The sequence below is a fragment of the Balaenoptera ricei genome, chromosome 19, assembly GCF_028023285.1.
Source record: "Balaenoptera ricei isolate mBalRic1 chromosome 19, mBalRic1.hap2, whole genome shotgun sequence".
Classification (NCBI taxonomy): domain Eukaryota; kingdom Metazoa; phylum Chordata; class Mammalia; order Artiodactyla; family Balaenopteridae; genus Balaenoptera; species Balaenoptera ricei.
Window position 1 is genome coordinate 33,140,614 of NC_082657.1, and position 25,181 is coordinate 33,165,794.

At 39.2% G+C, this 25,181-nt stretch overlaps 1 protein-coding gene across 2 annotated transcripts in view; it reads left to right on the plus strand.

Moving 5' to 3' along the window:
- The window catches only part of FTO (FTO alpha-ketoglutarate dependent dioxygenase), a 375,391-nt gene that overhangs the window by 156,784 nt on the left and 193,426 nt on the right, over positions 1 to 25,181 (plus strand). The window contains exons 6-7 of one of the 2 annotated variants that reach the window (XM_059904734.1): positions 5,425 to 5,568; positions 11,693 to 11,812. In XM_059904734.1, coding sequence (XP_059760717.1) covers positions 5,425 to 5,568; positions 11,693 to 11,812 — 264 coding nt within the window. The remainder of the gene's footprint in view (positions 1 to 5,424; positions 5,569 to 11,692; positions 11,813 to 25,181) is intronic. The other variant, XM_059904735.1, reaches the window with a different exon arrangement.

The window sequence follows — 25,181 nt, forward strand, 5'->3', positions numbered from 1 at the left end:
TAAAGCAGGAGAACTTAAGTCATCAATGAGTCTTAATTGGAAGAGTTGCTATTAACTGAAAGCTACTACTCAGAAGAAGGGAAGTGATTTTAGTTCTTTCATCCATTCTGCAAACTTTCGTTGAAATTTCCAGTGCTCAAGGTATTCTTTTAGACACTTGTGAACACGCAGAGTGCAGAATAGAGAGTAGCAAACAGCATAAGCCTTCACGAGTGACATGACATGTAAGACTTGAACATGTAGGGATTAGGGGATTTTAGGACATTTTAAGACATTTAAGAGTCCTCATTCCATTAGGTGGAAATCTTGTGATCGGATGGGATGGGGATACAAAGGGAGTATTGAGTGGCTCAACTTTGACTGAATCCCAGGATGCCAGAAAGGGAGTGTTGGCAGATAAAGGCTGATCCCTGAATGACCGGATTGTGAAAGATCTTGGATATCAGGTTAGGTGTGTTTTAACTTAAGTTGGTTCAGGTGGGGGTTATTGATGATTTATTTATCGCAGTAGTGACATATTGGAGATATCTTTAAGAAGATGAAAATGATAGAGACATCAATTAAACCTGTTGGTCTGAACTAAGGTCATGGCAACAGGAAAAAAGAAGAAATTCCCTTGACTAATGTAGGAGACATAGTGACAGACTTGGCAACTGATTGAAGTGGAGGGAGGAATGTAAGAATGAATGAGTGAGTGGATGAATGGATGAATGGATGAACAAATGAATGAATGAGTGAATGAATGGACACACTAACCAAGTAACTCTTTATTGGATGCTTGTCATGCACTGGGCTTTTGGGTGACTCTGAGGTTTCAAGCTTGGGTGATTTGGAGATGACATTACCATAAGTAGAAATAGGGATCTAAGACACGAGGGGAAGACAGTAGTTCAGTTTTGAACAGGCTGAGTCAGAGCTGCCAAGAGGAGAGGTCCAGCAGACAAATGGAAATTTGGGACTAAAACTTGTGAGAGATCAGGAAACCTTTCCTTCTCCACCTCCTATGATAAATACACACACTCAGAATGCAGTTTGAAAAGTACCCCTCTGGCCTTATTTCCTTTTTTTCCAAGTGGACCATCTTAACTAAAGTAGCAGTGCTTTCAAAATATCCTGAGGTTTAGCTTTCTCTGCTTTAGTCATAGCTGTATTTGTATCTTCTAATTTTTAGGCAAAATTTTGAGCATTAATTAATTTTTAAAAAAGAGGTGGATATGCATAGTGATAATAATAATATAATCCCAAATCTGTATCTTTTATATTATCTCTACTTCAGTTCAAGCTTATGATACTTTACTAATTAGACATACATAATGTGAATGATGTGACTATCCTGCTTTCTATATTATAGATCAGGGTCAGCAAATTCTATGGCCTTTGGGCCAGCCAGCTCTTTTTGTAAATAAAGTTTTATTGGAACACAGCCACGCTCACTTATTTACATATTGTTTACGGCTGCTTTGGAGCTACCATGGCAGAGCTGAGTAGTTGAACACAGACCTTATGGCCTGCAAGCCTAAAATATCTACTATCTGACCTTTTTAAGAAAAAGTTTGCTGACTCTGTTTTACATGATTCTGTGTATACAGGCTTTAAAGTTAAAAGGAATTTTTTAAAAAAATCATCATTTTAAGGTTAACTTTTTATTTCTACCAAAAGTCAAAAATGATAGTATTCAATGCTGGTAAAGTTACAGTGAAACTGTATATTCATACACTACTGGTAGTTTTTCTAATTAGTATATTTTTTGGAAAGCTCTATGGGGATATGTGTAAAGCCCCATAAAAATATTCATATCTTTGATCTCATAACACTGTTTTGGGGAATCAAACCTAGGAAATAATTCAAAGGAAGTATATATATAAAGATATTTATCTAGTATGATTAACAGTAGTGAAAAGCTGGACAGAACCTTAATGCCTTTATATTATGTGACTTGCTAATTAAATTGTTAATATCACCTCATTGAGCAGCATTGACTATGGTAGTTTTGAATACTTATGTACAAACAGTGAAAAGTAGCATGTACATTGATATGTATATATTCATTACAGCTGTGTGTGGATGAAGAATTACACGCAATAAAAATAATTAAAATAGAGTATGGCGGCAGGATTATGTTTTTATCTTACCTACAACTTTTAATTTCATCTTATATTATTGTTTTCAGTAATAGAAAAGGGAAAAGATTTTTTTCTCCAACACTATAGTTAACATATTGTTTCCCTCAATACAGAGAGGAAAAAAATCCATGCAACTTTATAGCCCTCACTTGTTCTACGAATGTCCTTTCCTTCATACAGTATTAAATTAGACTTCTTTTCTGTGCCAAACAAAATGATTCGCTATTTTCTGCCTGTTCACAATATGTAGGAAACAGATTGTCTTAAGGAAATGATGTTCTGAAATTCATTTTAGTTAATCAGAGAAGAAATCTATTCAATTTTTGGTTGCAAAAATGTGACTAGAGTATGTCTGATGACTCTCGACCTTTATTTGATTTTAGTTTTTTTCTGGTTGTGACAGAATGTTCTTGGGATGCAACACAGAATATATGTTTTTTTAAAATTTAAATTCTATGTATAATTATATTTTGAATAGGTAGTTACTCAAATGGTTCAAAACTCAAAAAGTACCTAAGAGTGTACAGTTAAAGCCTATTTCTCCTCACACCAGCCAGCTCCTCTTCCCCAGAGGCAACCAATGTTATCAGATTTTTGTTATCCTTTCAGTGATACTTAATACATATATAAGCAAACACATATGTAATTTTTAAAATTTCTTATATAAATGTTAGTCTACACACTATTCTGCACTTTTTGTTTTGTTTTATTTTAGTAAACCTTGATGATAATTACTTAGCAATATGCAATTCTTACAGTAGGAAATTTTTTTTTTAAGATATGATACCAAAAGCTTAAGCCATCAAAGAAAAAATAGGTGAATTGGACTCTATCGAAGTTAAAAACTTTATGCGTCAAAGGGTACCATCACAAAAGTGAAAAGGCAGAATGGGAGAAAATATTTGCAAATCATACATCTCACAAGGTGCCCGTATTTAGATTTATATAAAGAACTCTTACAGCTCAATGATTAAAAAGATAAATAATCCAACTTTTTAAACAGGTAAATGATCTGAATAGACATGTGTCCAAAGGAGATATACAAGTGGCCTATAAACACATGCAAAGATGCTCATCATCATTAGTCATTGGGGAAATGCAAATCAAAACCACAATGACATACCACTGCACACCCGCTGGAATAGGTATAATCAGAATCACAGTGACTAGTGTTGGTGAGGATGTGTGGGAATTGGAACCCTCATACATTGCTGGAGGGAATGTAAAATGGCGCAGCCACTTTGGAAAACGGTCTGGCACTTCTTCAGAAGGTTAAATTCAGAGTTACCTTATTGCCCAGCAATTTCATGCCTAGGTATACACACCCAAGAGAAGTGAAAACTTGTACGTGAATGTTCATAGTAGCTTAATTCATAATAGCCAAAAAGTGGAAACAGCCCAAAGGTTCATCACCTAACGAATGGAGAAACAAAAGGCAGCATATCTGTGCAAGTGAATGATTATTTGCCAATAAACAGGAACGGGGTACTGACACATGTACAACATGGATGAACCTTGAAAATATACTAAGTGAAAGAAGCCAGTCACAAAGGACCACATATTGTATGATTCCATTTATATGAAATATCCAGAGTAGTCAAATCTATAGACGCGTAAAGTAGTTTAGTGGTTGCCTAGGGCTGGGAAGGCTGGTAGAAATGGGAGGGGGTGACTGCTAAAAGGTACAGCGTTTCTTTCTGGAGTGATACAAATGTTCTGAAGTTAACTGTAGTGATGGTTGCACAACTCTGTGAGTTGAAAGACATTGAATTGTATGCTTTAAGTGGGTAAATTTTATGACATGTGAATTTTATATCTCAATAAAACTGTTACCACTCCCCATGCCCTCCAAAAAAACTAGGTCTGATTATAGGTTCTTTACATCAGATGAACTCTAATCACCCAGGAAAAATATATATATTCTCCCCTCCTTTTTTTTTGGTTGCAAGCATGGCTCCACCAGAGTTCGTTTAACTGGTCTTTTATTGATGGGAAATTTTGTGTTGTTTTTAATCTTTTATTATAGTAGATGGCATTTCAATTAATTACCTCTTATGTAGGTTACTCCATACTTGGGAAAGTAAAGGTGCAGGTAGAGTATGTTTATAGACAGAATGTCATTAAAAAAATGTTGTAGGGTTGTCTGTGGGACAAAAGTGAGTGGTAATTCATTCCCATTTCTTGTTTTTTCTTTGTAGTAAATTGGAGCCACTGCCCTTCTGCTCCCCACACTTTGGGATCTTCATATTAAAATACATATTAGTCAAGCTTCTGTTTTTGGCACAGAAACTTCATTTTTTTTCCCCAGGCATGCCCAGGTCACATTGTATAAAGTGGCAGTAACTGTGCAAAGAATTTTTGTGCCAGGGGATTAGCCTTCAAGGTTATTTCGAAGGGATCCATTTAAATTGTAAATATTAAAATAAAAATACTCCGGGGAGACATTTCCCTCATTGGGTCTAAAGGATATTTACAGCGGGCGTTTTCTCATTCTGGGAAATCGTGTCATTATCAAAACAAACGGATGCACACTCCACCTGCATCCTCTTCTTTTCTGACATATGCTCATTCAAAGAAGGAGTTTGTCCATTTGACCTCTGTTTTGCTCCCACAGACTTAGAGAGGGATGGACTAGTTATCTGTGCCTTTGCTGATACCCAGGTGCTAAGTTATGCCTTTCAACATGCCTTGAGGGTACGAACCACATATTCTCCATTATTTGAAGAATCTATTCTGCCAAAGCAGACTTGCAACTGCCTAGTGTATGCTTTTCGCAGAAAAGGAAAATGAGTTCTTTGCCCTGTGTTTATAACTTCATTTTTTTCCCCATTGCTCTTCTATTTTGTGTGCTTTTGAACCAGTTCTACAGTCTGGTTACCTTTTTTTCCCCATTGTTAGGTGCAGGGCACTTGAGATAAAGTCAGTGTTCTTGACTTCTTGGTTCATTAGTTATTCCTCCAATGACTACTTATTAAGTTTCTTTTATTTAAGACTCAGTTCTAGGTGCTGCAGTATATGTATAGTATATACATTTTGAAACAGGGCTTTAGCCTTCAGGGAGCCTACTCTTTGGAGATATGAAGCCCATGCAATAAAAAGCAGCAAGATGAGTGACCCAGGTGACGGCCAAGCTGGCAGCACAGATCCCAGGGAGAAAGCTACTGGAGTCATTCTTAAGTTGAGAAGCATAGGCTGACCTGTGAGGGCGACAGGTCCGGGAAGGGGACAGACGTCCTAGGAAGAGAGGCACGGTAACCTTGGAGTTTGCTTACCATCTCGGTGGCTGGTTCTGTCTCTGCAGTGCTCGACGGGGACCTTGGATTACATCTTACAGCGCTGCCAGTCGGCCCTGCAGAATATCCGCGATGAGGCGGACAATGGTGAAGTCTCTTTGAAATCCTTGGAGCCAGTGGTTTTGAAACACGGAGAAGAAATCCACAACGAGGTAAGGACTTTCAAGAACTGTGAAGATTCTCTCCTACTTGCGAGCTAACAAGTTACGCGGCCACAGTTTGCTATGAATATAAGAGACAAAGGATGGTTCATTACTTACAATAGCAGTAACCAGGGCATCAGCATTTTTGCGCCAGTTCTCCGAGCCTCTGTTTCCACAGGATAACGCACAGTGGGCTGGATAGCATGTGCACTTGGAGGGGTTGTGTTCTAGAAGAGGAGCCTGAGCTGAGGTAACCCGACTCTTCCATGATGGGCAGTAGGCATGTCTGTCGTTTGCTCCAGATCGAGACACAGCTTTATCCTCCAAGTCTGTTAGCAATCCTACCCTTTATTCTGGAGGGAGAAACTCTATCTTCCAAGCGTGTTCACTATAAAGACATCCTTGCAATGAGAGTGTGAAGCAAAGGGCAAGATATGTAGAAACACAAACAAGAGACCCATGAAGGATAATCTTCCAGCAAGGACTGATGGAAACTGAAGGTGGATCCTTGGAGCAGGTGGACCCTACGAGCCTTGCCTTTTGTTTAGGAAATTAGTAGCAATTCTGAAGTCTGTGGGACCAGCATGTCTGGATCTCATGAGTCAGTGTTTCAAAAACTTTGTTAGTTTCATTAATACGTTTTCAATTTTTGCTCTGTCTTTGGACTACATATATTGTTATCTCTTCAATACTTTTAAAAGAATCAACTCACCTTTTATGTAAATAAAATTTTTTAAAAAGGAAGCTTTATATTACCACTTTTAAGTGGAAAGCTGGTATCACTAGCCAAAAGAAAAAGTAACCAGAAAACTCTAGCCTGTGAAAACAGCAATGTTATACTATTCCAGCAGATGCTTTTGGCTGGAGAAGGTTCTGAGCCTACAGTCTCTATTCTTCATGTTAAGAAGGAAGATTAGTGCACAACTTCCTACACTTTCTAAAAGTCATTGAATTCTACACTGAAAATGGGTGAATTTTATGGTGGGTAAATAATACCTCAAAAAAAAAAAACCATTGAAAGTCAAAAAGAGATTACCAAGTGGTAGAGAATCTTTGAAGATTATCATCAATCAAAGACTTTTTCTTTGATATAATTAGAAGGATTGGTGGAGAATTGGAATACAAAAGTGTTCTCAATCATCTCAATAAATAATTGCTGAGCATGCACAAGGCACTCTTTCTGGGTGCTTTCGGATATGTTGGTAAATAAAATAGACATTCTAGTGCAGGGAGATGACAATAAATAATAAACACACTGCATCAGTTTATTATATAGTATGTTAGAAGTTGATAAGTGGTACAGGAAAAACCAAACAGGGCAAGGTAATGGAGATTGAGATAAGCAGAGAACACTCCCGCTGACAAGATGTCCTTTGAGCAGAGACTTGGAGGAGGTTGAGGAAGGGCGCCATGTGGTTATCCGGGGAACAGCGTTTCAGGCCAAGGGAGAAACCACTGCAAGGGCCGTGTGGGTGGGAGAATGCCTGGCGTTCGTGGACTAGTTCAGGGACGGTCCGCTGTGAGTGGTGGGAGTGAGGCTGTTAGTTACAGAAGATGAGGTCACGGAGGTGGTGTGAGAGGATGGGGAGCTGCAGATTGTATCAGTCGTTGGAGGTGTCTGTAAGGACAAAGACTTTCCTTTTTACTCTGAGGGTAATAGGGAGCCATTGAGGGTGTTTGAGCAGAGGAGAACAATGTTCCCACAATGCCATGTAATATCTTTAAAAAGATATTTACTTATCTTATGAGCTGCTCCTCGGCTTGAATAGAGAGGTCTTGAATCTGAGTAACATGTGTGCCAGTTTTCTCTAATCCCCCAGTCTTTGATTCTTCAAGGTCATCTTCTTACTTTCAGAATGAATTCCACATGTCAGGGCACATCATCAGATGCTCTCCTTTTGTCATGCAAGTTGGCATGCTCATGCTCTTCTGGGTTCTCTTGTTGAATGAGAGCACACATGTCTATAATCCTTTCCACGGTTCTTATTGTTTGCTTTCCTCTTTCTTAAAGGCCATGTGCCTTTGCTGGACTAATTATAGGATGAAGCCCTTGGTTTCATGTCTGCAGACTTTTGGGCTGTGTCGGTTTAGAAGTGGTTGGTTTTCCTTGTCTTAGATAGTTTCTAACTAAACAATTTGGGGACTTTGGAGATTGGAACTGAATACCTTAAGAAGATTTTCTTTTTCCAATTTAAGATGCTTAAAAAGATTTTTGGTCAGGTATAAGCAGAACCTTCCTCTGTGTTTATAAAGTAGTCTGTTTTCCTTCTTAAAAATCATAAAATATGGAATTCAGTCTTGTCACCTAGTAAATTTCCCCTCGGAAAATGTACTATTTGATGCCATCATTTGGTTCTCATTTTGTTCTGATCAGACCTGCATCTTCCTTACAGCTACTGGGAAAGGGCTTTCATTGGGTAGCTCTTTGTAGATTGGACCTTAGCATCTCTTCCTGGTCTAATGTCTTTCTCCATGAAAAAACTTATTTCATTTATTACAGTGAGCACTGACCCCAATGGGCATGTTCCCACATCTCGAGGGAAATGCATAAGCTGACCTGGGACCAAATCAAGAACCCAAACTAACTTGGCAGAAGTAGGTGTCATTTGCTTATCTGTAAGAGTGTTGGAAATGATTTCCAACTGTACAGTGATGTGGTGACTCAGAAATACGGTTTTGGAATCTTACAAACTTTGCTCCCCAATGTCTAAGTGTCCAGTGACTAAGGTTCAGGTAGGTGGGTGGATTCTGTTTGTGCTTCCCCTTCAGACTTTTTCTAGACATTTCTAGGAGAAAAGCTTTTCTTGCTTGACCTTTTTCTTTTTGACTATTCCATGGAGAAGGCAGGTGCAGGTGAATTAGGAAGGTTCTAGAGACGTTTCTCTGGGTCACAGCTACGTAACTAACACTATTGTGAACGTGTGTTCATTTTTCTCTGATGATTCAGAAGGCCCTTCAAGATCCTGCAAGTTCCCTAGGCTGTCAGTGTGCCTTCTGATACCTGTGGGCATTAGGTATCTTTGTATTGTCACTGCACCAAAGATTGAATAATACTGAATTTCCATTAAGTGCATGTCTGAAACCTGGGAGCTTGTTTTAAAAGCATCATGAACCCTGAGAGCACCTCAAGAGAGTTCCGGAAGCTGTGAGCCTCCCGGGAGGGTCTACACTCTGGAGAAGGGATGAAGACCCTCCTCCTGTCATGGCTAGCATGTTATCAGTCAGTCAGTATGGTGAGACTGTGATTCTTTTTAGCCTTGAAGTAATAAAGCTTCTGTTCTGTTCTGAATCCCGACCCTTTGGTTTTCATGCGGCATCCACCCTGCAGCTGCAGCTTTCCTTCCTCATCCCCAGAGTTTGGGGTGGAGGGGTGCACACCTTTTTTTTTTGGTAACTCAAACTGAATCAAGCAGCTGGAAATATTTTTTGCTTCCTTAATTAATTTTAAGGAGGGAGGCAACTGCTTCTCTTGGCAATGTTAGCACTGGTGAGGGTGGCATTTGATGAATATCCTGTAATATTTTTTGCCCACAACATCGAAGTGAAAGAGTCAGGTTATGGAGTTGATTAAAATACGTGCCAATGGGTTTGATGCCCACAAAGATTGTATCTCCTGGGCAGTACTTCCACCCCTGAAAAAAAACTCTGTTGGGAATAAGTTTCAGGGTTGAACTTTTCTGACTGGCCTCAGTGGAACGGGGGTGAGCATGAATTGACATGATTGTTAAAACTTCTCTTGCTCAGAAGATTTCATAAGAGTGTGAGATTCTTGAGGACAGTAAGTGGCGGGCCTTGTGGCCTCATTTGGTCTGTTTTCTTAGTATCTACCAAGTGCCTGGCATATGGTCGGCTGTTCATTATTAACCCACTTAATCCTCACCACAAACCTATGTGGTGATTATGTAATTATCCTTATTTTACAGATGACAGAACTATTCAGTAGTGGAGCCCAGATCTGAACTGACTCCAGAACCCTTATTCTTAACCATGACACTGTCTGCTTCAAAAGATAGTTGGGCATCTAAGGAGGAAGATAAAGTCTTTATTTACTAAAATGGACAGGGTCTTTCTTTGCTCTCTTGTCCAACAGCAAAGTTTCCAGGTATGCCCCTCTCCTTGCTTCTGAGTTTTCATTTACTGAAATCCAGACTCTATTGTACCTTTAAAGGCTGAATGAACTAATTACATATGATAATTATTTTGTTTCCTGGGATATCATGGTTGCCAAGGTTTATATGTTTTGTTCTTATAATGGAAAAAACCAGCCCAAAGATAGAAAAACCCTTTCAGCTCTCCCAAACATAGGGCTTGATGCTTTGCTGACAGGTTGTTCCTATAGTGTGAACAAATTTTATGTGAAATCTATTAAAAAGAACTCTTTTTTTCTTGTAACAAATAATGTTGTTAAACCTGTATCTAAAGAGAAGTTGAACTACACTTGTATTCATTTTCCTTTCAAAGCAGTTAAGTTTACCTCTGTTAACCACTGTCTTTTAATACCGCAGATAAGGTTTAGCAACTATTGTCTGAATATTGTCTACATTCCTTTTTTTTTTTTCTGTTTAAACAGCTTTAACTGAAATCAGTTCTACATATCAAACAAACATTTAGTTAATGTAAACTAAAACCCTTTCATATGACTTGGTGTTCTCAGGTTAGTTATTTGAGCCATTTTCACCATTGTTAAATCTTCACAAGTTGCTTTTGTTTGCCTCATGAAAGTTCAATATGGATAAACAAACAAAAAAAATTCTTTGTGGTAACAGGTGAAGATTATGATAGCTCTGTGCCTGTATATGGAACATGATTACCTTAGCAAAGCCAACCTTACTCAACATTAAGCTGTGAAAGCTCTACATTTCTTCAGACAACAGAGGTAGAAAGAGCTTTGGGATGAATGAAGTTGTACTTTGATTATAAAATTTGATTTTCAAGTTGGAGATGAGTGAAAGAAAATAGATAGGAAACAATTTCTTATTCTTTCAAAGCTTTACTCAGCCTCTCACCTACACATATTGGGATTATTTCAACTGCAGGAAGCAGAAAACTCAACCCGAACTGGTTTAAGCACAAAGGGCTTCAGGAATAGCTTGATCAAGAGTCAGTTGATGCCACCAGGACCCGGTTTTTAACTGTTCATCTTGCAGCTGCTTCCTACTGTGTTGCCTCCATTCTTCCCATTCTGCAAAATGTTTGAAGAATCCTCTTCCTGTATCTTCTGACAGTCTCAAGACTTACTCTGATTGAACATATGCCTGTTTCCCCCTAAACCCAGTTATGTGACTAGGAGAAGTGTGGTGGGCTGATTGGCTCAGATTGGGTTGCACGTTCCACTCCTGGTATAAGAGCTGGAGCTTTACCCAGACCACATGGACTGAGATTGGGGCAGGGAATGGATTATCAAATGAATAATGGGGTTTGGCTAGAATAGAATGATGCTAAGGAGACACATATTTGAAGTTTACCATAGTAGGTTCATAGGAAGGAAAATAAATTGTTAGTGTCTTTACTGTTCTTTTTACCTATTGTCATTTTGCCCTGACTGAACTGAAAGTGACAATTTAAATGGCTCTGTAGGTTTTATGCCACCATAATTAACTTTATATTGTTCATGTTGTCTGAGTTGACATTACCACCAGGTCCTCCTGGCCCACGGGTAAATTCTTTGTTTATTTTAGATCTAAGAAGCTTAAAATTGATATCTTCTAATATGTGACTGTGTTTTGCTCTTAATACTAGTTCTTTAAGAAAGATATTTAATGAAAACATATTTTGTTTGATTATATCTTTCCCATTCTACACAGTGCAGGCTGCTGTCAACTTTAGGATCTCAGGATTTGTTGTTGATTGACTTATAGCTTCCTCATGTCCGAGTGATGAATGTGACTGAAAACCCCCTCCCCAGCCTGACCTGGGTTGTCTCAGTAAGCTTTAAGACTACTCTCTTCCTGACTTGCAAAAAGGCTCAGGAGATTCCAAGTTATTTTGGGAACTGGTTAGGCTGAGCTTTTCTCACCTTTTCTCACCCTGTGGCTGTGAAGTTACTGGAGGAGAACTGAGTGACGAAGTTTACTGTCCTTGATTTTCCATCACGGGGGCATTATAACCACAGGCTTGTCTTTATGATCCCCAGGTCGAGTTTGAGTGGCTGAGACAGTTTTGGTTTCAAGGCAATCGATACAAAAGGTGCACCGATTGGTGGTGTCAACCTATGACTCAGCTGGAAGAGCTGTGGAAGAAGATGGAAGGCCTGGTAAGTATCTGGGACCGGATTTCCTGGGATGTTGTGCTCTGGCAATCCTCGGCTGCCTAATTTGCATGGGTAAATGCAAGAGAAAGACAAATATCATATGATATCGCTTATATGTGGAATCTAAAAAAAAAAATGATACAAATGAACTTATTTACAAAACAGAAATAGACTCACAGACATAGAAAACAAACTTACGGTTCCCAAAGGGGAAAGGGAGGCGGGGCTGGATAAATGAGGAGTTTGGGATTAACAGATACATACTACTATAAATAAAATAAACAACAAAGACCTGTGTAGCACAGGGAACTATATTCAATATCTTATAATAATCTATAACGGAAAAGAATCTGAAAAAGAATAGATTTATTTTTTATTTTATTTTATTTATTTTATTTTTGGCTGCGTTGGGTCTTGGTTACTGCGCGCGGGCTTTCTCTAGTTGCAGCGAGTGGGGGCTACTCTTCGTTGTGGTGTGCAGGCTTCTCATTGCGGTGGCTTCTCTTGTTGTGGAGCACGGACTCTAGGCTCATGGGCTTCAGTAGTTGTGGCTCACGGGCTCTAGAGGGCAGGCTCAGTAGTTGTGGCGCACGGGCTTAGTTGCTCCGCGGCATGTGAGATTTTCCTGGACCAGGGCTCGAACCCGCGTCCCCTGCATTGGCAGGCGGATTCTTAACCACTGCGCCACCAGGGGGGCCCTAGATTTATATATATATATGTATAACTGAGTCACTTCGCTGTGCACCTGAAACTAACACAACATTGTAAATCAACTATACTTTAATTAAAAAATAAATAAATAAAGACAAAAATTTCTAAATTAGTGAGTTAGGTTACTCTTGGTAAGGTAGTGGGAACAGCCAGGGATTTTGTCAGTACAAGCTTAGTTCAGTGCAATGAACCTTTATTGAGCGTTTCTGACATGTAAGGCACCGTGTTAGACATACACTGGGCAGCGACGATGAGAACAGTACAAGTCCTAAACTTCATTTGCATTTTCATATGCACCAGGCACTATTCTAAGAGTTTTCCCTATATTAACTTTTAAAGTTCTTACAACAGTCCTGTGAGGTGCAGACACTGTTATGAACCTTAGTGTATAGACATGAAAACCAAGCCCTAGAGAAATTAAGTGCCTCGCCCAAGGTCATGGAGTAAGTGGCAGAGCGAGACTGAAACCCAGGCAGCCTGGCTCTGTAGCTTGTGCTCTTAACCACTACATTCCGTTTAACAAGGAGAGAAGCATGAATATAGCCAGGTGTTGCATTAGCTAAAATGAAATCCTGTAATAGAGATTAAAAAAAAATCACCATCCAGAGGCCGGAGTATTAAATTCGGAGCACTGGAGCTGGGACAGTTGTGAAACAGCATATGTGGCTTTTGGGGACCTTGGGTGGGGAGAAGTAGGGTCGGAGAAGGCATTCAGAGAGAAGCATTAGGCCCCGGGAACTGTAAAAACAAGATCAGGAGTGGGGAAGTACAGTGTGATCAGGGCACGGGATTCAGGGGATGTGTAGTAGGAAATGTAGCTAGAAGGCAAGTTGGGGCCACTTGGAGTAAGTCTGAATTACAATAATAGTAATTATAGCAAATACTTATGTGATACTTGTTAAGTACCAGACACTATTTTATTTAACTTTTATGACAACCCCATAAAGTAGGTATTTTTTCCCCCATTTTACACATGAGGAGACTGAAGCACAAAAGGTTTACCTGACTTCCTCAGGGTCATACAACTAAGTTGGGGAGCTGGGATTAGGACTCAGGAAGACTGGCTCTAGGGTCATGCCGTGTACCACCTCACTGTTCTACCTCCAAATCGTCAGGTTTGGAATGTAGTGGAAAAGTGATAAAAGCCTGCTAAACTCTTGAGAGAGTACCACTGCACAGACTTTGAGATGTGCTAGAAACAGTGAACTGATTTGCAGAAATGGGTAGTTATTGCTAATCCCTATTTTATAATAATGAAAATATCAAGTCACAACCTTGAAGGGGCCCCAGTTCGAAAGTCTGGGTCAGAATCCAGAAGTCTCTGCTTTTCAGACATTTCCTTAAATCTTTAAACCGTGCCTTTTCATGAATATATGTCGGGGGGAGGAATATTGTAATCCTTTTAGTGTACTAATAGTATCACAAAAATGGATTTCTCCGAAGACTTGAATCAGTGCAAAACGGAGCCTTGTAAAACTGGGTTTGGAGGTAATGAAAAGTTCATGCTGAAATTTCCTCAGTTAGTTCTATTCCTAAAATTAGCCTGTGTAGAGTATGCTCCATTTTTATGGGATGTATACATAAAGGCAGCTTCATTTTTAGGGAATTTCTTTTTCACTGTGTAATTCTGGTTTTGTTTGCATCTGAGTTAGAACTTCTTTACTTGCCGAACCTTGACACTAAGACATCAGTTTGACTTTGGGATTGTAATTTGACAATTCTTTGAATTAGAGCTGGCAAACTCTAACAATTAAACAATTAGAGTTGGCAAAATAAGAAAGAAACTCACTGATTTTTTTTCTTTTATGTTTTTGTATTGCTTTTGTTCAAGGGCTTTTTTTTTTTTTAAGTGAAATCTTTGGTTTTGTGAGCTTACCAGTGATGTTCATTATGAATTCACTTAAACTATTTAGTTATTTATATATTTTTTAATTTGGCGGTGATGGCACATTAGATCGACTGTCTCCCTTTATAACTCTTGTGTAAAAATACTAAAAAGAAGAACAGTCTTGGGAATTCTCCAGAGCGAGTTTCCTTGCAGTTGGTGTGGCATTACTAAGTGTTCTGAGTGAAATCAATGGCCTCTGTGTCTCAGCAAGTCTCAGGATGATCGTTATCAGCAGAGTGAAGGTTTGGGCCAAGATAAAAGGAATGGCACTTCTAAATTAAATTTCAGCTTCAAGCCTTTTTTTAAATGAGTTTTAGCAAATTCATAATAATTTACTTTTGCTATTGGAAGAGACAGAAGAGAATAATCTTTGGGCAGGTCTATGGTTCTGTGGCTGTTAGTGCAGTGCCATCTGGTATTTGTGTGTTCTGGGTGGAATTGGCACTGGCTGGTTACATTCCTACCTTGTCCCAGCCCACCTCATATTTTTTCAGTTGTGAGCAGTAGGGGGCAATGTTGAGCTACCAGTTTGAGGCCCCCAGATGCTAAGCCTTTCAGGAAAATGCAGACAAATACACCATTAACTGTCCAGAATTATCCCTGTTGCTTCAAGTTAGCTGTAATCTCCAAGATTCCATAACACAGGAAATCAGTTGTGGGTTAACAAATTCAACAGCAATTTAACATAAAAAGTGCAGTGTTTGGTGCACATTTGGATTCTATAGAATTAGACTAAGCCAAACGGCCTTTCTGAATGTACTCACTTTGCTTCCAGGGAATATACGACTCAAAATGATGATCCTTTTAGACAAATGATTCTTCTTTATCGTTATGCTGCTTTGAATTGTAAAAATCACATGTGTGTTGTGGAAAGATTTCTCTAATTAATGTATTTTGTCTGTTCTGCAACATAGCATTGATCTCTTTTGGCGAGAAAATAAAACCAAAAACCTCGGGCAATATGTACGTTACTTTTCACCTTTTGCTTGTGATTAAAGCAACCTTTGACAGCCCTCATACCAGGGAAGAGACTTGTGTTGTAATTCCTCTCTGTCTCTGTGTTCATTTTTTTCCTTTGTGGTTGGAAAGGTGTAGTCTCAGGTAGGATATAAAAGAAGAACGGAAAATGAGCTTTGAAATCACATTTCTTCCATTAATGGTAATTGCTTCACATGTCATAACCAGTCACATATTTTAAAAAGTTTAATCAGCTGTGTCTAAAAGTCCCCTAGCCTCCGCTGCCAATCCCCTGTTCCAGCAAGCAACGTTTTTTTTTTGTTTTTTTTTTTGCAACGTTTTTTTTATCACACTGTTTATTCTTGCCGTTTCCCTCCCCGAGGATAGTTTTACTCTGGGCATGCTCTTGTGATGTAAATGTTAAACCTTATATTTGAATGACATCCTGATAAAATATCACATTTTCCCTGAATATTACCTCATGAAGTTATGAGCCATTAAGCCCAGAGCACCAGAACCCTTTCTTTCAACCTGGGAAGTTAGCCTAGTCTTGTCTCTCATTTTGCTATTCAGGAAGGTATTATGACACTAACACTATTCAAATATTCGTATTTGTGTTTTATTTTTTTTTTTAAACCAGCCCACCACCCCACATCCAAGATTAGCGTATTATGGAGAGACTGTTCAGGATAAGAGAGAGTTACCATTTGAAAGAAACTGTACAGGCTTTGCTTTCTGGGTAAAAAATATGAAAAGCCGAACTCTCCTGTGAGGTGAGGAAGTCTTGCTGTAGCCAGAGATTCAACGGATAGGCCATTTGTCTCTTAGGGTCTGGTATCGCACTTTGCAAAACTGACATTTATTTTACCTATAAAAATGTTTTAACACTATTGAATTCACAGTGATACAGAAAAGAATGCTAGGTGTGATGTCCTCTAAATTGATGACATTTATTCATTTCCTTTTGACCTTAAAAAAAAAAAAAGGTCAATTTGGTATAATTCAATAAAATATTCTAGAATACTTTACAGAGTAAACATTTTCAGAAGTACGGATGATTTTTGTACTGGAGAGAAATTTCCTCCTTCTTTTTTCATTGCTTTTTTTTTTTTTTTTTTCTAGAAGACAAGGGTAGATCTTGATCGTTTTGAATGTTTTGAATTGCATTTCCTGTCTTGACAGTTCCTCATGCTGGGATAGCAGTGCATTTATATGGCAGTGGGCCTTAATAACCTTCATTGACTTTAGTGGGTCGGAGCCAAGACTGGATTATTTTAATGTATCCGTTTTGAAACAGTGTAAAACACAACATATAATTATGTTAGGTAAGCTATCGGCTACATTTAATTCTACCCATTTATGTTAAAATTTGGCACGGGAGAGCAGAGAGATGTGGAAAACGAGTAGGTGTTTTATTTAATACTGTTACCAGTTTCTTGCTGTTAAAGTTTTAAGAGAGAAAGATAGTTAAGAATGTGAAAGTTGTCCTTTAAGAGTTAGTTGTAATCGTTTAGTTTCAAGATGAGTCATGCCTTTCAGCTTGTCATTCTGGCCTGTGTAAATCATCTGGGAAAGCTCAGGCCATGGAACCTGCCGGTTGCTGTCTGGCTGAGCCCTTCTTAGTGTAGGTTACACTAAGGTGGGGAATGATTGGGCCGAGGAGCAGTTTGTTTGTTTTTGGAGAGATTAATGAAGCTATCATCACAGTGCTTTAGATTAAATTCTTTGTAACTGAATAGAGGAACAAGGCTGCTTTTTCACATACTGAAATATATGCGAGGTATACTGGTTTTTGCCATCATATTATAGTTCAGTTAGCTAAGTTCATTTTAAACTTTCTTCCAAGATTAAAGATTTTTGGGGGTGTGAGGAAGAAAGTGATGTAAATATAAATGTTAATTTTTTGTCCATATTAACGGTGGAGTCATTAACTTATATATACATATATGTGTGTGTATGTGTATATATATATATTATATTTATATATCTCTCCCCTTTAACGTTAATGTATATACTAAATTATATTTGCTAATATTAATCCTGTTTTCCATTTTTCAGAGTTAGCATTTCTGATATAGGAGCAAAGTATATTATAGTAATTTAGGATCTGGTGTGAAATGTCGAGTGGTTTTAAATGAAGATTTAAACTCCCTTTTCCCTTTTTTGACTGGTACAGTGCTGAGTGGCTCAGGAGAAGCACGGATTGGAGGCAGGTAAACAGTCACAAGCACCCAACAATTCAAATTATGTATGCAGACTCTGAGCTCTGGGACCCTCTATGTTTGTTTAGCTTTGGAAATTTGGAGAAAAGAAAAAAGTCACTTTTCAACTATAGTGGCTTAAAACCCTTGGCTCACATTTTTTCTTACCTTAAACGTGTTCACTGAAGGTTGGTTCTTTTCCATATGCCTCCCTCTCCACCCCTACTCCAATTCCACACCTCTGTATTATTCTATTAAGAGTAAAATATCTGGGGGGAAATTGTACATATAATTTAGCAATGAATTTTGAGCAGGTTTTGATGTCTTTGATTGCCTTCTGGATTTCTCTCAGATTTTTCCAGTTTTTTCCTTTGTTGCTGCAGACTTAATAATGAATTAAGAAAAAAAAAAAAGTGTTGTGAATCCTGTCTTTTTGGGAAGAAATTTACAGTTCCAAGAGAATTCAGGCTTAAGCCTCAGAAACAGAATGTGCATGGAAAGCACAAAGGACTGTGTTTATGATTCTCTTTGAAGTGTTTTTGCAACTGGATAAGGAAAATTTCAGAAACGTCTGATAGTGTTCAGGGTAAATACTTAAACCCCTTTAGAGAATTTCACACACAGATACTGTGCAGCAGAAAAAAGGGATACTTATGTTTCTTAAAGCTACTACAGCCTACAGCTTTGTACTTAAAGACAGAGGTGTTGAATAGAATTCTACTGAGGATACATCCAGTGACAATATCTCCAGGAACATCAGAGCAAACCAGTGGGTAGGACTTTCTGTTTTTAACCCTTCCATGAGCTGTGTGAGAGCTGAGCTTTATTGGTACCAAGGACTAGGAAGTGCCTGTTACATTCCAGGAATGTTAAGAGGATTGTTCCAGTACCTCTGCTCTGCTCACCATGAGAACAAGGCTAAAAATGCTGAAGATGGTGAGACAAAGCAGCAGGAGCCGGGAGATTCCAAGGGAAAGCCTTGCCATCTCTCGTAACTCTTATTAGTTTGTGGAGAGAAAAACGGAATAAACAGCCAAGGTTTCTATGTGAGCCTGGTTTCATAGGCTTTAGCTAAATTTTGTTAGCATTTGTTACTAAACACACAGACACACACACACACCCATTTCACATATGGTCGATATATTTTTTAAGTAGACAAATTCTATTGTTAATATATAATTTTAACTACACTGGAATTCAGATTGATGTAAAGGTGCGAAGAGCCCACTAGTTTTCCCTGGGGAGCTATTGGAGCCTTGGCTGCTGGAATTTATTTTGGATTGCTTTGACTAGCAGACCATCGTAGCATTTCAGATGTGAATTCAGAAACCTACGGACCAGATTGGGATGTTAGGAATTTCCATTTTTCCTAGAAAAGATAGAGCATAAAACAAATGTATACTTTATTTCCTCTGGGTTTTTTTGGGGTAGGGAGTGGGACAGTAAATTCAGCTCTAGTCTGTCATTTATCTTTTTATAAATATCTTTGACATATTCTACAAGAAGGTCAGTCTAAAGGAATGAAATGATTTAAAAAAACAAAACAAAACAAAACAAAACAAAAAACCCGACAGGCCTACGGTTTTGCAAGGGAAGCAAGATTTCCAAAGGCTACGTACCAACTGTTGGGAATATTAATCAAGGTCTTAGGATCTTATTTCCCAAGGTGGTTATTGAATGGTCCCTAAAACTGTTTCCTTCTGAAGAAAAGTGTTTAGATGATCAAATGAGAGAGTTTGTAAAATATAAAAGTACTATACACATGCAAGTCATCACCAGGAGTGATTTTAGAAGGAAGTGTAAACAGGTGTCAGTTTTGGACCCCTTACGTAGAGGTCATTTGACTGAGTCTCCTTAGTGCCAGCATCCCTCCCTGTTTCCCATTTCCCTTCGTCTAGAACTAGGGTCAGTCCTGGAGCTAAAGGGACTCACAGTGGTCTGGAGCTCAGGGCTACTCTCGTAATGTTTCTCCTTTACTGTGGGCTAAATACTTTGGGAGGCGGGGCTGGGAATCTTTCCATATTTTGCAAAAATGTCTCTATGGACAAATGTGCTCCAAGGGCCGAAATCCCAGAGGGCTCTGGGAACACATTAAGTCGACTCTTTTGTGCATTAAGGGTAACATAACCATCATCCTGCTCTCTTCTTGTTGACATCTGTAAAAAATGACCTTTTTTTTAAACCAAAGGAAACTGATATGTTGCCTTTTCGGTCTTCCTGAAAGAATCTCTGTGATCATTTGTAGATGATATTTTTAACACAGTCTTTTCCCTAACACGTAAATTATGGTCAACTTTTTGGTATTTGCTTACACAATCGCAGCCCATCTGGAACCATCTGTGACAATCTCATTTGTAAATTTTTCCTTGATGTGTATAAAAATCTCAGATAATCTCCAACTTGGTTTTGATTGATTGACAAAATTAGCCTTCACATAAAAATCTGGAGTCTTATGGCCATATTCAAAATTAACTTTCAGTGTTCAAGACAAATCTGCTCTGGTTATAAAGACCTGGAACAGGTGGTAGCTTGATAATATATATCCCACTAACTTAAATGTTATTAATTTAAATGAGCACTTACGAAATTGCCCAGAATTATGCATCAGATCTTCTTTAACAGATGTTGAGGGATTAAGAAGGCTTGTATTTTATTTAACGTCATAAACTTTTCATGCAGTTACCAGTGAAATTTTTTTTTTTAATTTTATTTATTTATTTATTTATTTATGGCTGCGTTGGGTCTTCGTTTCTGTGCGAGGGCTTTCCCCAGTTGCGGCAAGTGGGGGCCACTGTTCATCACGGTGCGCGGGCCTCTCATTATCGCGGCCTCTCTCGTTGCGGAGCACAGGCTCCAGACGCGCAGGCTCAGCAGTTGTGGCTCACGGGCCCAGTCGCTCCGCGGCATGTGGGATCCTCCCAGACCAGGGCTCGAACCCGTGTCCCCTGCATCAGCAGGCAGATTCTCAACCACTGCGCCACCAGGGAAGCCCACCAGTGAATTTTTTAACGGACGAAAGTAGTGGGATATGCCAGTCCTTGTAATAAATTAGTATTTTCTTGGTACTGGGGTCTCATATCTTGGGCCACCTGAACCGTAGTTGGGAAAGGTGTGCCCTCTTCAGCCATCTAGTAATAAGTATCTCAAATGTAACAAATCCAAAACCAAACTCTCGATTCCCATAACTCCCCCTAGCCTTTCTCCCAGTATTGCACAGTATTGCACAGCCAGAAACCTTGGAGTTGTCTTGATTTATCTCTTGATTTATCAGTGAATCCAGTTAGCTCTATTTTCAAAATAGATTCATGATCTAACTACTCTTTAGCACCCTCTCTGCTACCACCTTGGTGTAAATAACCTCCCTGTTTCTACCACTTATATGTTCACCCCTGTTAGAGTATTCCTTTCAAGTATGTCGGGTTATTTCACTGCCCTGGCCCAAACTCACCATCCCGTTCAGAAATCCAACTTCCTTGTGAGGGGCCTAGTGCCCTCTAGGATCTGTCCACCCACTCTGTCCTCTCCCCACCTAAGTCTTTTTCCCCCTCCCCCTCCTAGCCTTCTTTACTGTCTTTAGAACATGCCCGGTTTCCTCCTGCCTCAGGGTCTTTGCATTTGCTGTTGCCTCTGTCTGGCACATTCTTCCCTCTCCTGACTTACTCTGTCACTTCCTTCCCAACTCTCTGCTCCTGTCCCTCCTTGGAGAGGGTTTTCTCTGACCAAGCTCTCTCTGGTTGCAGAGCAAGAGTGACATTGTTCTGCTTTCCCTCCTACTGCACTCCCCTGCCTGCCGTGATACCATGTATGTGTTTACGGTCTGCCTCTACTTATAGAGTCCTCACGAGGGCAGGGACTTTGTTTTATTCACTATTGTTTCCCCAGCTCTTAGAACAGTGCCTGATATTTAGTAGGTAATCGACCCCTCACTTGTTAAAGAAAATCAGGAGTTTGGGATTAACAAATACACACCACTATATATAAAATAGATAAACAACAAGGATGGGCCTGCTGTAGAGCACAGGGAACTATATTCAATATCTTATAAATAACCTATAATGGAAAAAAATCTGAATAACAAAATATATATATATATATATATATAACTGATCACTTTGCTGTATACCAGAAACTAACACAACATTGTAAATTAACTATACTTCAATTAAAAAAAAAAGAAATGGGGAGTTCCCAGGCAGTCCAGTGGTTAGGACTCCACGCTTCCACTGCAGGGGGCCTGGGTTCAGCCAAAACAAAACAAAACAAAAATACGAATTCATGTTGGGTCAGCATTCCAGCCTTGCCATTTCCTCACTTTCAGGCTCAATAGCATAGCCTTCAATACATTCTTTTTTTTTTTTTTTTTTTTTTTTTTAAATATTTATTTATTTATTTATTTATTTTTGGCTGTGTTGGGTCTTCGTTTCTGTGCAAGGGCTCTCTCTAGTTGCGGCAAGCGGGGGCCACTCTTCATCGCGGTGCGCGGGCCTCTCTTGTTGCGGAGCACAGGCTCCAGACGCGCAGGCTCAGTAGTTGTGGCTCACGGGCCTAGTTGCTCCGCGGCATGTGGGATCTTCCCAGACCAGGGCTCGAACCCGTGTCCCCTGCACTGGCAGGCAGATTCTCAACCGCTGCACCACCAGGGAAGCCCTCAATACATTCTTTTTAACTCTGTACATTTTCCTCAAATGTTAGGTCCTGCTTCACAGGAATATTTTGGGGTTAGTTTTATTTTTAAACCAACGTAACCCTCCTAGCAGTACCCCCAAAACATCTTGAACATTAAAAAGTAATAATAGGGCTTTCCTGGTGGCGCAGTGGTTGAGAATCTGCCTGCCAATGCAGGGGACACGGGTTCGAGCCCTGGTCTGGGAAGATCCCACATGCCGCAGAGCAACTGGGCCCGTGAGCCACAACTACTGAGCCTGCGCGTCTGGAGCCTCTGCTCCGCAACAAGAGAGGCCGTGATAGTGAGAGGCCTGCGCACCGCGATGAAGAGTGGCCCCCACTCGCCGCAACTGGAGAAAGCCCTCACACAGAAACGAAGACCCAACACAGCCAAAAATAAACATAATAAATAAATAATAAATAAAAAATTAAAAAAAAAAGTAATAATAATATCAAGAGCACAGAGGATATACCAGAATGTTCTGTTTTATGCCTTTGGCATTTGCACTGTGAAGATGGAGCAATCACTGGCGAACAACTTATGCGAATAGGAAAACTCTTTTTTTAAAAAAATGAGAGATGTAAGTAGGTTATTAAGTTTCCCCGAGTAATAGTGCTGTGAAAACTTAGAATCATGGTGTTTTTGCCTCATTTGTTGGCATTCTCCGTATTTTAGACTTCCCTATTCTTGAAAAACTTAATAGAGTACAGTTGTCATCAAATTAAATGAGTTCCCCAACAGAGCTTGGACTTTTCATGACTAATTTCCCAAGTTAGATAGGGAAAGTGGTGTGAACTGGACAGGTGTGGGGTACAGAACTAGGGAAATCTCTGAGGGGCAAACTGACTTCTGCTCGACAAGCTGAAAACTGATTAAAATATTTATCATCCTTTGGGTATGCAATAGCTTTTGATGATGGAAGGCATGTTAATATTCATCTTTGCTGCTTGTCTACCCTTCAGACAGATCCCAAGAAAGGATGTTCAGATGACCAGTTTTCTCTCCTCACCAGGAGTCCTTGAGACCCAGTACAGCTTGGAACCAAGAAATGCCTTGTGATGTGATTGAGCTTTTTCCTCTGGGGGATGGGGATGGGAGGAATACAAACCAGGAGAGACCTTTGGACTGGAAAGCTTTAAAGGATTACTGCTTTCTCACAGGAAGTCTTTTGCCAGAACAAAGGGAGAAGCTTGGTCATTTTATAAGCAGCAGAACTGCCGAGGCCAAGTCCATGAGGCTGACTTGGCTCCTTGGGGCGATCTTAGCCTTACAGAGGATTTTGGGGTAAATGCCATTGGGGGCTGGAGATTCCCCTCTCCTTCCCCCTTCTCCTCCGTCTTTATTGAGGAAGTTGTTTGCTGCTGATGCCCAGGTCTTCTGACTGGTTCTTCTGGAGTGCTCCATCTCGTTCTCATCTTGAGACGGAATAAGTATAGATGGTGTCCACTTAGGCAGGCACGCACAGCATAAGGTGGCCTGCTGCGGTTCTCAAGACCTGTCTTTTTTTTTTAATTGAAGTATAGTTGATTTACAATGTTGTGTTAGTTTCAGGTGATTCAGTTATATATATATATGTACACACACATACATATATATACACATGTGTGTATATATATATTTTTTTCTTTTTTAGATTCTTTTCCCTTATAGGTTATTACAAAATATCGAGTAGAGTTCCCTGTGCTATACAGTAGGTCCTTGTTGGTTACCTGTTTTATATATAGTAGTGTGGGTATGTTAATCCCAAACTCCTAGTTTATCCCTCCCCCCTTTCCCCTTTGGTAACCATAAGTTTGTTTTCTATGTCTGTGGGCCTATTTCTTTTTTTCTTTTTTAACCTTTATTATTTTATTGGAGTATAGTTGATTAACAATGTTGTGATAGTTTCAGGTGTATGTGAGTCTATTTCTGTTTTGCATGTAAGTTCATTTGTATCTTTTTTTTTAGATTCCACATATAAGCAATATATGATATTTGTCTTTCTCTGTCTGACTTACTTCACTTAGCATGATAATCTCTAGGTCAAGACCTGTCTTTTAATTTTTTCTTTTTTTTCTTTAATGGGAGAAAGAATCTGGCTTATTAGTTTAGTTAATGAAGCAGTGTTGTTTTCTGTCTTGATTGGAATAGCCTTGATTAATATTTTTGAAGGCAAGTAAGAGCCCTGAAAGAAGCTGACCTTTTTATTGAGCTGTCTGAAAAACCTGGCAATTGAATAGAATATTCTCATAAAAGCAGCAGTATGTGAAGACACTTAGTTTCTGTCTTTAAAATCTGAAAATTCAGAATCTTCCCCCTTTTGCATTTTAGTTTCTATTATTCCATGCTGAGATATTTTTATGAAAGATACCTTAGAAAATTGGACAATAATGGTATATTTGAAAACTCTTAAAAGAGTGAAAAAGAAATGTTTTTCTTCACCCTAGTCATTTAATCATTCATCTGCTCCACTTCGCATAGTGTGAAGTTATACAAAAAGCGAGGACTTGTGTCTCCCAGGTTGATAAGGCACAAGGCAGTAAGTAATTCAAAGGGAGGAAAAACAAAGGAGAAAAGTGAATTCTGACAGAGACCTTTGGGAATACAGAGGATTTTGATAGCTAGAGCCAGGTAGAGTCTGCAAAGATGGCCGAAGCAGAGACACTGTAGTGGGAAAACACAAGCTCTGCTCACAAATTTGATTAGACTGGATGGAGTGTGGTTTGGGTGAGTCCAGTAATGAGAGAGATTAGGAAGCTTAACAAGGACCTTCTTTTTCTAATGCATTTCTCTGTAAGGTAAGGCACTCTCACCCCTTAATAACTGGCTTCCTATCAAAGTCATGGGAAGCAAAGTGCTAAACATGCACAACTAAAAATAAAATGAAACTAGTTTATTATCTTGCATTTGCAAAGATTTTACTTGGGAAACAAGTCAAGATTGTATTATTTGCACTGACTCCAAGACCTA